This window comes from Muntiacus reevesi, chromosome 3, assembly GCF_963930625.1.
Source record: "Muntiacus reevesi chromosome 3, mMunRee1.1, whole genome shotgun sequence".
NCBI lineage: Eukaryota > Metazoa > Chordata > Mammalia > Artiodactyla > Cervidae > Muntiacus > Muntiacus reevesi.
In genome coordinates this window covers 36,497,421-36,514,269 of record NC_089251.1, presented here as the reverse complement: position 1 = coordinate 36,514,269, position 16,849 = coordinate 36,497,421, and the positions used below count along the sequence as shown (strand labels likewise).

Below are 16,849 nucleotides of genomic sequence, written 5' to 3'. Positions count from 1 at the left end.
TTTGGAATCCATAGATTCAACCATGGATGGTGTAGTACTATAGTATTTACTATTGGAAAAAACCCGTATATAAGTGGACCTGCACAGTTTAACCCATGTTGTTTGAGTGAAACTGTACTTGGAATGTAGATGTATGTGAAAAAGTCAGAGGTCTGTCCAAGTTACTGCAAGAACTTTGAAAATTCCAGTTATGTTTTAGAAGAACCCCACTCAGGTTTGCAGCTTCTTTAACTTTGTTCAGTAGTAAAAGACAGGGAAAAAGAGCATCTTGCCAATGTTTCATATTTACTAAGATTTTTCTATTTTAATGCATTAAAAACCTCTGAACTAATCAGTCTCAACCAATAACAGGTCATGACAGAAAAAAATCAGAATAAGAGCAAATATTCTAAGTTGAGAACAGCTAAGAAAGCATTTTTGGCTATTACCAAAGTTTATTTAACAAAAAAGTTCAGTAAGAAAATGTACACAACCCAATTTTTCTGGTAGTAAAATGTGGAGAAGGGGACACACGGAAGCAGTTGATTTCTCTGGTGAACACAGCCATTGTTCATACTCGTTCCAAGGCTTCTAACATGATGATACTATTTCCTCGTATTACCTAAGAAGAGAAAATGAATTTGAAAAGAATACAATTCGTTCAATAGATCTATCAATGATGATTTAAAGAATTTTCATCAACTCATCAATGGTTTTTCAGGTATTAAATGTCAATTTGTGAGGCTTGTTTTCCCCCCTAGTCAATGTGTGTGAGTGCTCAGATGCTCCGTTGTGATCGACTCTCTGCGACCCTATGGATTATAACCCACTAGGTTCCTCTGTCCATGGAATTTTCCAGGCAAGAATACTGGATCAAGTTGCCATTTCCTACTCCTGGGGATCTTCTATAAAAGAAGGTAAGTCAGGATACTCATGAAGCATAGGTGAAATGGCTGGTAAAATGGGATAGAAAAGTCAAACTGGAAGGAGACTGTGAAAATAAGGAGCCCCTGGTGGATTGTAGGTAATGCAACCAAAAACCAGTTCAATAGAGCCAGACAGGTGAAAGGACAGGAGTGGGATGAAGGGATGCAGAACCATTTATTAGAAATGAAGGCATCCTGAGTGAGATTTGGGGCTTTGCCGGTAGCTCAGTTGGTAAAGAATCCACCTGCAATGCAGAAGACCCTGGTTCCATTCCTGGGTCAGGAAGATCTGCAGGAGAAGGGATAGGCTACCCACTCCAGTATTCATGGGCTTCCTTGGTGGCTCAGCTGGTAAAGAATTCGCCTACAATGTGGGAGACGAGGGTTCAACCCCTGGGTTGGGAAGATCCCCTGGAGAAGGGAATGTCTACCCACTCCAGTATTCTGGCCTGGAGAATTCCATGGACTGGATAGTTCATGGGGTCGCAAAGAGTCGGACACGACTGAGTGACTTTCACCGAGTTAAGAGTCAAAATGGAGCTGTGCTGGGAGGCAGCTGGCATAAAAATAGCTACAACTTGTTCCCTGCTCCTCTCATTCTACTTGCTTTATCTATTACATACACTATTATGTACTGTCTTCCTCACTCAAGTGTCATTTCTATGAGGGCAAGGACTTGATTGGTGCACCTACTTGGTGCCTAAAGCAGTGGCAGGCTCACAAAGGCTCAGGTAAACAGATGACCTGCATCTGATTACCACAGGTGACAGACTGGGAAGGACCATGATTGGGGGGGGGGGGGAAGTGTTGGGGAGCCTGGCAGAGACAAACAGCAATGACTATGGTGAGAAAGTGGCAAAGAACCAAAGAGCTGTGATGAGAATGACAATGGAGACTGAAAGAAGCGACAGACTCACTCTTCTTACAAATTAGGAAAAGATGAAGACACCTGAACAACACGGTTCCTAGTGTTCAGGTTTTAAACTGTTGGCTTATTTGCAATAGAAGATGAACATGACTTCTCACCAATTGAAAATTAAAAACCAAGTAGCCTTCTTCCTAGTTCCTTCCTAAACCTGTCCATTTGTGACACTTTTCTCAGAAGTGGAGGGTGCTGAAGAGAAGTTATGTCAGATAACTTAAGATTTTCAGATCTGTGGGTTTTTTCTTTTTGGCATCACTAAAAAAAATAAAACTGCCACTTTCCTCAACGTTGTCTAAAATGGTATCACACACTTCTTTGCCTTCTCATATAAGACACAGGAACTAAGGCTTGTCCTGAACACCTCTGCTTCACAGGGCTCTTCCTCTTTTCCCATTGTGTTGGACGCCCCATATTCCAGATCAAACTGGAACCATCAGGTCCAGAATCCCATACTGCTCCTTGGATTGGGCTTTAGTACTAAGTTTTAGCAAAGTGTTGCCCAGGCCTTTTCATGAAGGGGCATAACTGTCTAATAAAGAATACAAACCTAAATTGGAGCTACAGAAGCACAGGCCAGTAAGAACTCATGAAACACATAGCATCAAAAACTACACAATTAAGGAGGAGCCAAGATGATGGAGGAATAGCACGGGGAGAACACTTTCTCCCCTACAAATTCATCGAAAGAACATTTGAACGCTGAGCAAACTTCACAAAACAACTTCTGACCGCTAGCAGAAGACATCAGGCACCCAGAAAAGCAGCCCATCATCTTCGAAAGGAGGTAGGACAAAATATAAAAGATAAAAAGAGACAAAAGAGCTAGGGACCTAACTGGGAGGAAAAATAAATAAAACTCACAGATTACATGCCTAAAAGCAACTCCCAGCAGAAAAGTTCCCCAGATGCCCGCATCTGCCACCAGCAAGTGGGGACGGAACGGAGAGGAGCAGGCGGCATTGCTTAGGGTAAGGACCAGCATTGAAAAAACAAAAAAGGAGAAGCCATAGTTTTAAACCGAACTTCACATATATTTATAAAACTTTTTGTGGTTTTGTTTTTAATACTGTATTTTTAAGAGTCTAACCTCTACTCTAGATTTTTAATCTTTGTTTTTCAGTATGTGATATAAGTTTTGGACATTTAAGAATCCAATATTCAATACCCATTTTTACTCAGGAGTGTGTTGATTACTCTCTCCCACTTTTGACTTTCTGTTTTCTACCTCAGGACACCTCTATTTCCTCCCTTCCCCTTCTCTTCCCAATCCAATTCTGTGAATCTCTGTGGGTGTCTGGGCTACGGAGAACACTTTGGAAACAGAGAACTGCATAGATCTGTCTCTCTCCTCTTGAGTCCCCCTTTTTCTCCTGCTGCTCATCTCTATCTCCCTCCTCCCTCTCCTCTTCTTCATGTAACTCTGTGAACCTCTCTGGGTGTCCCTCATGGTGGAGAATCGTTTCATCATTAACCCAGAAGTTCTATTATCAGTGCTATATAATTGGAGAAGTCTTGAGACTACTGGAAGAATAAAACTGAAATCCAGGGGCAGGAGACTTAAGGCCAAAACCTAAGAACACCAGAAAACTCCTGACTACATGGAACATTAAGTAATAAGAGACCATCCAAAAGCCTCCATACCTACACTGAAACCCACCACCACTCAAGAGCCAATAAGTTCCAGAGCAAGACATACCACGAAAATTCTCCAGCAACGCAGGAACATAGCCCTGAGTGTCAACATACAGGCTGCCCAAAGTCACACCTAACACATAGACCCATCTCAAAACTCATTACTGGACACTCCACTGCACTCCAGAGAGAAGAAATCCAGTTCCACACACCAGAACACTGATGCAAACTTCCCTAACCAGGAAACCTTGAATCGTTCAACCCCACCCACTGGGTGAAACCTCCACATTAATAAGGAACCACAGACCACCAGAATACAGAAAGCCCACTCCAGACACAGCAATCTAAACAGGATGAAAAGGCAGAGAAATACCCAACAGGTAAAGGAAAATGCCCACCAAGTCAAACAAAAGAGGAGGAGATAGGGAATCTACCTGAAAAAGAATTTAGAATAATGATAATAAAAATGATCCAAAATCTTGAAAACAAAATGGAGTTACAGATAAATAGCCTGGAGACAAAGATTGAGAAGATGCAAGAAATGTTTAATAAGGACCTAGAAGAAATAAAAAGAGTCAATTAAAAATGAATAATGCAATAAATGAGATAAAAAACACTCTGGAGGGAACCAACAGTAGAATAATAGAGACAGAAGATAGGATAAATGAGGTAGAAGATAAAATGGTGGAAGTAAATGAAGCAGAGAGGAAAAAAGAAAAAAGAATCAAAAGAAATGAGGACAACCTCAGGGACCTCTGGGACAATATGAAATGCCCCAAGATTCGAATCATAGGAGTCCCAGAAGAAGACGACAAAAAGAAAGGCCATGAGAAAATACTAGAGGAGATAATAGCTGAAAACTTCCCTAAAATGGGTAAGGAAATAGCCACCCAAGTCCAAGAAACCCAGAGAGTCCCAAACAGGATAAACCCAAGGCGAAACACCCCAAGACACATATTAATCAAATTAACAAAGATCAAACACAAAGAACAAATATTAAAAGCAGCAAGGGAGAAACAACAGGTAACACACAAAGGGATTCCCATAAGGATAACAGCTGATCTATCAATAGAAAGCCTCCAGGCCAGAAGGGAATGGCAGGACATATTTCAAGTAATGAAAGAGAATAACCTGCAGCCTAGATTACTGTACCCAGCAAGGATCTCATTCAGATATGAAGGAGAATTCAAAAGCTTTACAGACAAGCAAAAGCTGAGAGAATTCAGCACCACCAAACCAGCTCTTCAACAAATGCTAAAGGATATTCTCTAGACAGGAAACACAGAAAGGTTGTATAAACGTGAACCCTTAACAACAAAGTATATGGCAATGGACCATACCCATCAATAATTACCTTAAATGTAAATGGGTTGAATGCCCCAACCAAAAGACAAAGACTGGCTGAATGGACACAAAAACAAGACCCATATATATGCTGTCTACAAGAGACCCACCTCAAAACAAGCGACACAAACAGACTAAAAGTGAAGGGCTGGAAAAAAATATTTCACGCAAACGGAGACCAAGAGAAAGCAAGAGTCGCAATACTCGTATCAGATAAAATAGACTTTCAAATAAAGGCTGTGAAAAGAGACAAAGAAGTACACTACATAAAGATCAAAGGATCAGTCCAGGAAGAAGATATAGCAATTATAAATATATATGCACCCAACATAGGAGCACCACAATATGTAAGGCAAACGCTAACAAGTATGAAAGAGGAAATTAATAGTAACACAATAATAGTGGGAAACTTTAATACCCCACTCACAACTATGGATAGATCAACTAAACAGAAAATTAACAAGGAAACACAAACTTTAAATGACACAATGGACCAGCTAGACCTAATTGATATCTATAGGACATTTCACCCCAAAACAGTCAACTTCACCTTTTTCTCAAGTGCACATGGAACCTTCTCCAGAATAGATCACATCCTTGGCCATAAATCTAGCCTTGGTAAATTAAAAGAAATTGAAATCATTCCAGTCATGTTTTCTGACTTCAGTGCAGTAAGATTAGATCTCAATTACAGGAAAAAAATTACTAAAAATTCAAACACATGGAGGCTAAATTACACGGTTCTGAATAACTAACAAATCATAGAAGAAATCAAAATATGCATAGAAATGAATGAAAATGAAAACACAACAACCCAAAACCTATGGGATACTGTAAAAGCAGTGCTAAGGGGAAGGTTCATAGCATTACAGGCTTACCTCAGGAAACAAGAAAAAAGTCATATAAATAACCTAACTCTACACCTAAAGCAACTAGAGAAGGAAGAAATGAAGAACCCCACGGTTAGTAGAAGGAAAGAAATCTTAAAAATTAGGGCAGAAATAAATGCAAAAGAAACCGTTAGCAAGACCCATTAAAAAACAAAGGGAGAAGAACCAAATAACAAAATTAGAAATGGAAATGGAGAGATCACGACAGACAACACTGAAATACAAAGGATCATAAGAGACTAATACCAGCAGCTCTATGCCAATAAAATGGACAACTTGGAAGAAATGGACAAATTCTTAGGAAAGTACAACTTTCCAAAACTGAACCAGGAAGAAATAGACGATCTTAACAGACCCATCACAAGCAAGGAAATCGAAACTGTAATCAGAAATCTTCCAGGAAATAAAAGCCCAGGACCAGATGGCTTCACAGCCGAATTCTACCAAAAATTTAGAAAAGACTAACACTTATCATACTCAAACTCTTCCAGAAAACTGCAGAAGAAGGTAAACTTCCAAACTCATTCTATGAGGGCACCATCACCCTAATTCTAAAACTAGACAAAGATGCCACAAAAAAAGAAAACTACAGGCCAATATCACTGATGAACATAGATGCAAAAATCCTTAACAAAATTCTAGCAAACAGAATCCAACAACATATTAAAAAAACCATACATCATGACCAAGTGGGCTTTATCCCAGGAATGCAAGGATTTTTTAATATCTGCAAATCAATCAGTGTAATACACCACATTAACAAATTGAAAGATAAAAATCATATGATTATCTCAATAGATGCAGAGAAAGCCTTTGACAAAATTCAACACTCATTTATGATTAAAACGCTCCAGAAAGCAGGAATAGAAGGAACATACCTCAACATAATAAAAGCTATATATGACAAACCCACAGCAAGCATTACCCTCAATGGTGAAAAATTGAAAGCATTTCCCCTGAAATCAGGAACAAGACAAGGGTGCCCACTCTCACCACTACTATTCAACATAGTTTTGGAAGTTTTGGCCACAGCAATCAGAGCAGAAAAAGAAGTAAAAGGAATCCAGATAGGAAAAGAAGAAGTGAAACTCTCGCTGTTCGCAGATGACATGATCCTCTACACAGAAAACCCTAAAGACTCTACCAGAAAATTACTAGAGCTAATCAGCGAATATAGTAAAGTTGCAGGACATAAAATTAACACACAGAAATCCCTTGCATTCCTATACACTAACAATGAGAAAACAGAAAGAGAAATTAAGGAAACAATACCATTCACCATTGCAACAAAAAGAATAAAATACTTAGGAGTATATCTACCTAAAGAATAGTTTTCTATGTATAGAAAACTATGTATAGTTTTCTATACATAGAAAACTATAAAACACTGATGAAAGAAATCAAAAAGGACACAAACAGATGGAGAAATATACCGTGTTCATAGATTGGAAGACTCAATATTGTCAAAATGGCTATACTACCCAAAGCAATCTATAGATTCAATGCAATCCCTATCAAGCTACCAATGGTATTTTTCACAGAACTAGAACAAATAATTTCACAATTTGTATGGAAATACAAAAAGCCTCAAATAGTCAAAGTAATCTTGAGAAAGAAGAATGAAACTGGAGGAATCAACCTGCCTGACTTCAGACTCTACTACAAAGCCACAGTCATCAAGTCAGTATGGTATTGGCACAAAGACTGAAATATAGATCAATGGAACAGAATAGAAAGCCCAGAGATAAATCCACGAACCTATGGACACCTTATCTTTGACAAAGGAGGCAAGCATATACAATGGAAAAAAGACAATCTCTTTAACAAGTGGTGCTGGGAAAACTGGTCAACCACTTGTAAAAGAATGAAACTAGAACACTTTCTAACACCATACACAAAAGTAAACTCAAAATGGATTAAAGATCTAAATGTAAGACCAGAAACTATAAAACTAGAGGAGAACATAGGCAAAACACTCTCCGACATAAATCACAGCAGGATCCTCTATGACCCACCTCCCAGAATACTGGAAATAAAAGCAAAAATAAACAAATGGGACCTAATGAAAATTAAAAGCTTTTGCACAACAAAGGAAACTATAAGCAAGGTGAAAAGACAGCCCTCAGATTGGGAGAAAATAATAGCAAATGAGGAAACAGACAAAGGATTAATCTCAAAAATATACAAGCAACTCCTGCAGCTCAATTCCAGAAAAATAAATGACCCAATCAAAAAATGGGCCAAAGAACTAAACAGACATTTCTCCAAAGAAGACATACAGATGGCTAACAAACACATGAAAAGATGCTCAACATCACTCATTATCAGAGAAATGCAAATCAAAACCACAATGAGGTACCATTACACGCCAGTCAGGATGGCTGCTATCCAAAAGTCTACAAGCAATAAATGCTGGAGAGGGTGTGGAGAAAAGGGAACCCTCTTACACTGTTGGTGGGAATGCAAACTAGTACAGCCGCTATGGAGAACAGTGTGGAGATTTCTTTAAAAACTGGAATTAGAACTGCCATATGACCCAGCAATCCCACTTCTGGGCATACACACCGAGGAAACCAGATCTGAAAGAGACACGTGCACCCCAATGTTCATCGCAGCACTGTTTATAATAGCCAGGACATGGAAGCAACCTAGATGCCCATCAGCAGACGAATGGATAAGGAAGCTGTGGTACATATACACCATGGAATATTACTCAGCCGTTAAAAATAATTCATTTGAGTAAGTTCTAATAAGATGGATGAAACTGGAGCCCGTTATATAGAATGAAGTAAGCCATAAAGACCAATACAGTATACTAACGCATATATATGGAATTTAGAAAGATGGTAACGATAACTCTATATGCAAAACAGAAAAAGAGACACAGATGTGTAGAACAGAATTTTGGGCTCTGTGGGAGAAGGCGAGGGTGGGATGTTTTGAGAGAACAGCATCGAAACATGTATATTATCTAGGGTGAAACAGATCACCGGCCCAGGCTGGATGCATGAGACAAGTGCTCGGGCCTGGTGCACTAGGAAGACCCAGAGGAATCGGGTGGAGAGAGAGGTGGGAGGGGGGATTGGGATGGGGAATACATGTAAATCCATGGCTGATTCATGTCAATGTATGACAAAAACCACTACAATATTGTAAAGTAATTAGCCTCCAATTAATAACAATAAATGGAAAAAAAAAACTACACAATTTTTACTACATTCTTAGGGGAACCTTGGAGTAGAGTGGAATCTTAAGGAAATAAGACAGAGGTGAGGCTACTGACTACTCTGGTCATATTTCAGAAGAGGCTAATTGAGACATCACTAGGTAATTATCCACCTGACAGATCCTGTATTAAGTAATTTCTTAAAAAAAAACACAAACTTATTTTTATTTATTTGGTTGCACCAGGTCTTAGTTGTGACTTTTGGGAATCTAGTTCCCTGACCAGGGATTGAGCCTGGGTCCCATGCATTGGGAGCAGAGTCTGAGCCAGTGGATTGCCAGGGAAGTCTCGTAATAAGTAATTTCAATGGTCTCAATGGGTCACTGATTGGACAAGGGAACAATGAAGCCAACGAAACTCTTTAGCCAAACAGCTTGTGACAAAATAGTAATGAGTTTCCCTTCTTTCCCTTAGAAAAACCATTCTTGCATTTTCTTTAGGCTGTTTTTTAATTAAAGAAAATTGATATATTATCATTATTTCATTTTCAAAGTGTTAACTCAGCCATAAGAATTAGCATCTACTAACAGAGTTTAAGTTTTAGTCACAGAACATGCATCAGAGATGGAAGAACAGACTGCCTATCACAGTAAGTTGGAGCTCACTATTTGAATGACTTGTGATGGCACTGCTTTTAACCAATTTCCACATAAGGAAAATTAACCCCATCAAAATAAGGGGGAAAATTACGAGAAACATCAATACCTTCACTAAAAAAAATTCTGAAAAGTGCCACACATTCTTAAAAGTTATTTCCTCAAATTAGAACTTTTTTTTTTTTCAAATTAGAACTTTAAATGTCAATTCCCTTTTTAATTCTTTTTTCTTGCTAATCTGTTGATATATGAACCAAAACCCTAATCTACCCTCTATCAGAAGGAAGATTTCCTAATCTGTAAAAGGAAGGGCTACAGGGAAATCTTGGGGTATTTTTAAAACTCTCTTTTCTAAGAAAATGCTAATGATTTGCCAGACTTGTATTCATTTTCAACAGAATCTCAAGGGGACTGTACCTGAAAAGAAGGTCCATCTACATGAAATGTGTGCAAGAGGCCAGGGAGACTCATATCTAGGGACTCCCAAGTTGTTTTTCCAACCCTGACTGATTTGCTTTTCAAAATGCAATAATGGAAATATATTTGAAACAAGCAATAACACAAGACTTGGAAAGGGTAATTAACCTTCTGGGAATGCATAGCACATTGAAGTTTGATAAGTAGTAATCCTCAGCACACATTAAAATTATATAAGATCTTGTAATAGCACACACAAACACAAACAGCACCCTTAGTTTCAATTGCTTTGAGGTGGACTCAGAATAATTTTTATTTGCTTGCTTAAAACAAAAACTCTTCATTGACTAATTGATTGTAAAAGCTCTAGATCAACAGTTAATCTTTGGCTTATATTAGAATAACCTGGGGAACTTGAAAACCCTCTATACTACTGCTCTAATGAAGGGGCTTCTCTGGTGGCTCAGATGGTAAAGCATTTGCCTGCAATGCAGGAGACCTGGGGGTTCAATCCCTGGGTCAGGAAGATTCCCTGGAGAAGGAAATGGCAACCTACTCCAGTAATCTTGCCTGGAAAATCCCATGGATGGAGAAGCCTGGCAGTCTGTGGGGTCGCAAAGAGTTGACCATGACTGAGTGACTTCACTATGGCTCTAACGAAGGAACAAGTATGGGCCTCATTATAGAATAAAGCACAAAAATAATTCCAACAGCTATTTCAAGTCCAAGGACCTCAGTGGGTTCTGTGTAAGATTCAGATCTAACCTACAGGTAACTGGGGTTATTACCACAGCTGAATAACCCCCATAAGTTAAACTAAAAGGGGGTTGGAGTGTCTAATCTTGCCTGTAATTTACCTAACTTCAGTTTAATCCAAGAGTTGGATAGAAAGGATGCTAATGTTTAATCCAAAAGAAAAATGAAATCTCTAAGAAAGATCTTGTATTTGTACTTACCACCATTCCAATATTGTTCTGTTGCCCACTAGTTGCCATCTCCACACATTCATCTATCACAAGATTCATAAAGGGATCAAATCCCCGCAATATTCCTTGGACATGTCTGCCACCATTTAATTTCACTATGTAAAAGGAAAAAGGAATTTAATAAAGCTGACCATTAACTATCAACTAAACTATTCATTAAAAATAAAGTGAGAGAAAACCCTGATATATCTTTACTATATGCCAAGCACTGGGCTAAACATTTTACATTTACCTACACATTTAAACTTACAGGAATCCTATAAAGTAGAATCAGCCTGACTTTTTATGAAGCAACTGAATTATAGTATTTTTAAGTAACTGATTCAAGATTACACAGTTACTGTAGGGTAAAACTGGAATTCAAACTGAAGGTTGCTTGTTTCTAAAGCCATAGTCTTAACCCCTACATACTTCGAGTTCTGTGCCGGTCAGATTTTTATTCCTATCTGTTCTTTGTTTAAAGGAAAAAAGGTTAAGTTTTCAAATATAAAATAGAAAATTCTGTTAATTTTCATCAAAGTGAGAGAAGGCTTATATGGAATAAAAGTCTGAAATACTGTGAAACTTACTAAATATCAGAAATTAGGTAAATAAAGCTGTCTAGTTAAGAGTTTTGATAAACCTGCTTGCTTAATGGATGTGAATCTGAGATCTGTGTGCTTTGAATTTTTATAAAGTTTTTCCTAACATTATTAATATAATAATAATAAAATATAATATACTACCAAAGCAGATATAAAAACTAATATTTAAAAAATACCCTGAAAATAAAAAAACCAAAAAGACTTACATGATAACTTCTTGTCCATAAATCTGAAAAAGCAAAAGGGGTAAAGATTATATAACTAATTTTAGATATTGTCAATATAATCTGCTAAATTTACATAACAGGAATAATGAAATTTAAAAAATTAAAAGCTTTGCACTGCTATACAGGATGAGAATGATGGGCTACCTCAGTTAGTAGTTATATTAACTGAGCAATGTAACTTGTGAAGGGGAAGATAATAAAAACGGAATGAGTTTACAACATATTAATGTACATGAAATTGAGTCTCTATATTGACGTAAACTACAATAACATTCTTGTTGTTCAATACTGACCTAATTTTCAACAACAGGATTTAAAGGCTTAACAGAGAAACAAAGATTTGGTTATATTTTTGGTTATTTCCAAAACCAAACAAAGTTGTGAAGAAACCAGAAGGTAATTGAACCATACCCAATCCAACAGGTATTTTATTCTATATTTGAGACAATAAGTAGTGTTGGTTTATTTAGTGTTAAACATCAATCTTAATTGTTCAGGATATTCTTCAACACAGAAGTTCACTTTGGCAAAATACATATTTTGAAGTTAAATAATTTGAATTAAATGAGAAAATTCCGTATCAGCAGCATAGAATATGAAGACATGTAGTCAAACCAATTTTTATCTCTTCCAGTTACAAGCTAAAAAATATGAATCTTCATTCAATTTTAATGTATGTCATGGGAGAATTTAAAGATAAATAAGATAAAGGGCCAGACAGAAGTTGTAAGAAGACGGACTTTTTTGCAATTACATGGACTGTAGCCTGCCAGCATCCTCTGTCCATAGGATTTTCCAGGCAAGAATACTGGAGTGGGTTGCCATGCTCTCCTCCAGGCGATCTTTCCAACTCAGGTATCGAACCCAACTCTCTTATGTCTCCTGCACTGGCAGGCAGGTTCTTTACCACTAGCGCCACCTGGCAAGCCCATAAATTACATACATATAAATTAATAATTACCACCATTTAATAGATGGGCAACTAAAGCTCAGAAAGTTTAAATAAAATATTTTAAGTCACATAGCAGTGAAAAAGTCTGATAAAATCAAATGGTCAGTTTGGCTGGAGAACACAGTATTCAACTATTAATGTGTGTAGAATCTGGTGCCTGGATTTCAGATGGAGGACCCTGAATGCTAGGTTAAGAAGTCTGCACTCTGTTATGTATACAGCAATAAGTTACTGCAGCAGAACCAGCTGCGGGCAAGACAACTGTGGCATGTGTAAGTTAAATCATCATGCTATAACCTTAAACCTACACAGTGCTATGTGTCAATTATATCGCAAGAAAACTGGAATGAAAAAAACAGAGACTACTCTGTCATCCATTTTTAAGAGCACTAGGAACAATCTGGTTAGGCCAGGGTATCTCCACCTCAGCATACTGACACTTGGGGCCAGGTTAATTCTGTTGTTGAGTGATGTCCAGTGCACTGTAGAATGTTTGGCAGTAACCCTGGCTTCTACCTACTAGATTCTGGCAGAAGAAGACTCCCATTCCTGCAGTTAAGAACCACTGAGTCATGTTAAACTAGAAGGGTATTTGTTAAAGATGGTATTTGTGAGAAATGTGAAGGAAGAAAAAGACTAAAAGCCATTCTGGAGGTCGACCTGACAGGATCTCACAACTCATAAAACCTAGATAAGCAGAGAAAGGTGTTAAAACCAGTTTCATCCTCTAAAATTTTCAAATAATGTCTTAATCAAAAGGAAGTCTTACAAGTAGAGAATGATCCTTCGTTAAAAAATAATTTCACTAGTTCATGATGAATTCAGAAGACATTTAAGATTTTACCAGTTCACTAATTGCAATTTCTCTTTTTCTTAATGTCAGGCTTATGACTTCATAACTGTCTTAACAGACTAAAATATACACGGAGATTTTGCACAAAATATGGCTTCAATACAAATGTGCATTTAAATGCAAAATCATTAAATATGAACTTTCCCTTAAGTCTGACTTCTTTATGGGGCAAGCATAAATTAACTGTACACAAGGCAGTCCAGGTGGCTGCTTCACGAACTGATCCCTGGATCAATTTTCCATCCTTGCTGCTAGCCAACTAATAAATACAGAATTCTGGCATTACATAGTACAAAGAAAACAGATAAGTTACTCAGGAAACATGGAACATGCTAAGTTCAGCCAAGAGTGTTTCAGGACGCTAAAACTTTAAATTGGGTGTTACCTATAGTAGGAATAACCTACTTGGGAGTTGATTTTACTGGGTTCAACCGCACCACCACCCTTAACAACCTAGCCTTCTCTAATTAGGAACATGAATATTCTCACAGCTTTGTTAACAGAGTAGATATCACACGACATTCCAGTTTAACCTACGAACAAGAAATCAAGAAAAAAGGAATGTAATTTCTAAGTTAAAGCTCAAAGAAAGAGCTACAAACACAGTCTAAGATTAAGGTGGCTTTTGATTCCTCAGATACTATCAAACACCCATCTCCCTGGTTCCTTTATAGAATCACTCTCCAGCCACCTTATTGAAAACATGCTGCTACTCAAGATGTTCAACAAAGTGTGGCATTCGAGACATTCAAGTAACGAGGGAGAGGGTCCAGGAGACAGAACAGGGAGCTCGGGCACGGAAAGTAAGTCAGCAGATGGTGGCGCCTTGTTGGCTTTAGTAACCGTATCCACCCTGCCGAAATATTACTTTTGCGCGGGTCTCAGGCCCCGAAGCGCGCGACACTGGCCCGGATCTCGGCGTCCGAGGACTAGAATACACACGCCAGGCACACTCCTGGGAAATGGCGGAGGATCTAAGAAACTCGAGGCACACAAGGAAGCAGCCATCTGGGCGCGGGCCCCCCGCATACTTACTTCTTCAACTCGGGAGGGTGTGCTTTGCTCATGATGTCTACTCTGCGAGCTCAAAGAAGCCTCCAAACGGAATTCGAGCGGTCCCTCACGCTCCAGCGGCAGGCCCGGGGCTTTGCGTCTGACGTCACTGATCTCGTTAACCAATTGATGGTCGGTCGCTTTCCCGTTTTACCTCGCGATACTTAGGGAAAGCCTGCGTTTGTCGATCAGTCCCAAGCTTCCGGTTGTGTAGCGAGTGATTGGCTAGGACGGAGAGGCCTTCAGAAATTCCCCTTCATTCCCTTATTCTGTGGGCTTTCCAGGTGGCGCTGCTGCTGCTAAATCGCTTCATTTGTGTCCGACTCTATGCGACCCTATAGACGGCAGCCCCCAGGTGGCGCTAGTGGTAAAGAATTTGCCTGCGCCTGTAGGACAAGAAAGAGACGCCGGTTCAATCCCTGGGTCGGGAAGATTCCCTGGAGAAAAGCATGGCAACCCACTCCAGTATTCTTGCCTGGATGTGAAGGACTGACTCCTTTGAAAAGACCCTTATGCTGGGCAAGATTGAAGGCAGCAGGAGAAGGGGAGGACAGAGAATGAGATGGTTGGATGGCATCACCTACTTGATGAACATGAGTTTGAGCAAGCTCCGGGAGTTGGTGATGAACAGGGAAGCCTGGTGTGCTGCAGCCTGGCGTGCAAAGAGTCAGACACTACTGAGCGACTGAACTGAATTGTGTTGTGTTTTGCAGATACCGCATTTTGTTTTCTTTAAATGAAAGTTTTGTGGCAACCATGAGTCTGACAAATCTCTTGGTGCCATTTTTTTTCCTAAGAGCATTTGCTCATTTGGTGTCTTTTTGTCATTTTCGTTATTATTATAGTATCACACCGAAAGACTCATGTGACATGCTTTATTGGGATATCTGTTTCACTTTGGTGGTCTCCAACCGAACTTCCGTGTCTCTGAGGTTTGCTTTTACTCCCACAGGATAATGTCATGCTAAGCCATGGGTTCTGGAAACAGCTCAATTAGTGACCTCTGCACTGTTAAGAGAACAGAGTGACCAGGCCTCAGTTTTCCAAGAACTTGAATCTAGAGCTAGAAGTGTATTTCCTGTGATCAGTCCTGCAATGCTTAATAATGCCTCCAAGACCCCATTTAAGGTACATTGCCTCTCTATATACAGCATGAAGTACAGCACGCAAATGAGCTCTAATTTGAGGCACTGATTTTCAAGACAAGAGTGCAGGTGTAACAAGTGGTCTCCAACTTGTTCCTTGTTTAGTTACTAGAGATAGATACATCCACACTTATGAATCAAATACATTTGGGATTATAGAAGACTTAGGTCAAAATCGAAAAGCATTGGTGGTTTTAAGTAGCGGATGGTTCTACAAGATTCATTTCTAATGTTCAGAAATAACTCTTATTTAAATTCCAGTGATAGTAAGGACTTAAACTCATCATATATTTTGTGTTCTCTTGGTACTCAAAATCCTAGTCCTTGCATTTTCTCTAGAGGGGTCATAACTGTATGTCTTTTCTACTTCTCACTGTTAGTGTTTAAGTGAAAATGCTATTGTAGCATTTCTACACTTCCTGTCTATGCTTTGTTCCTTCATATTTAACAGTATAAAGCTGTGTATCTTTAATAAATAAAATTAATATTCCATAGTCCCTGGGTTGGGAAGATCCCCTGGAGGAGGGCATGGCAACCCACTCCAGTATTCTTGCCTGGAGCATCCCCATGGACAGAGGAGCCTGGCCACAGTCCCTGTGGTTGCAAAGAGTCAGACATGATTGAACAACTAAGCCCAGCACACAGCACAGTCATTGCACAAAGTACTGACAAATCAGCAGAAGAATGTGATCATCGCCCACATCATCCTAACACTCAGAAAACTGTTAACATTGTTTGTGAGATGCCTTTAAATCTTAGCAATATACCCCCTCAGCTTCTATGCCTATTAATATTCTTCCTCGATGTTATTTTTAGTGGGTATATAGTTTCCTACTGTATGGATGGCACCATGGTTTATTTAATGAATCCCCCAATGTTGACATTTGGCTTGCTCCCACGAGGTTTTACCATCATAAACAGGGCTGAGATGAGCATAACAAGGGTTGTTTTTGCAGACATGTTGGACAGGATGTGCTCAGACTCCCAGCAGGAATGTAGAGAGGAGTCTGGGCGCAGTCATAACTGTTGGGATGAACAGCTTCTTGCCTGTGCTTTCAGTGGGACCACTTGGCTGTTCAGTTGGGCGGCTTGGCTATTCCCACATATGTCTTGT

General features: G+C 39.0%; 1 protein-coding gene across 1 annotated transcript; it reads right to left on the bottom strand.

Annotated features, from left to right (window-relative positions):
- Positions 1-386: 386 nt before the first annotated feature.
- On the bottom strand, positions 387-14,681 carry SNRPG (small nuclear ribonucleoprotein polypeptide G). Its single transcript, XM_065928966.1, has 4 exons — positions 14,573-14,681; positions 11,712-11,734; positions 10,892-11,016; positions 387-601 (listed from the first exon to the last, which is right to left on the bottom strand). Exons 1-4 carry the CDS (start codon positions 14,602-14,604, stop codon positions 551-553), a joined length of 231 nt encoding a protein of 76 aa, XP_065785038.1. The 5' UTR covers positions 14,605-14,681; the 3' UTR covers positions 387-550.
- Positions 14,682-16,849: the final 2,168 nt, after the last annotated feature.

Coding starts and splice junctions, on each gene's coding strand:
- SNRPG (XM_065928966.1), bottom strand. CDS start 14,604: ATGAGCAAAGCACACCCTCCCGAGTTGAAGAA. Junction 11,735..14,572: donor CACCCTCCCGAGTTGAAGAA/GTAAGTATGCGG, acceptor TTGCTTTTTCAG/ATTTATGGACAAGAAGTTAT. Junction 11,017..11,711: donor TATGGACAAGAAGTTATCAT/GTAAGTCTTTTT, acceptor CCTTTTACATAG/TGAAATTAAATGGTGGCAGA.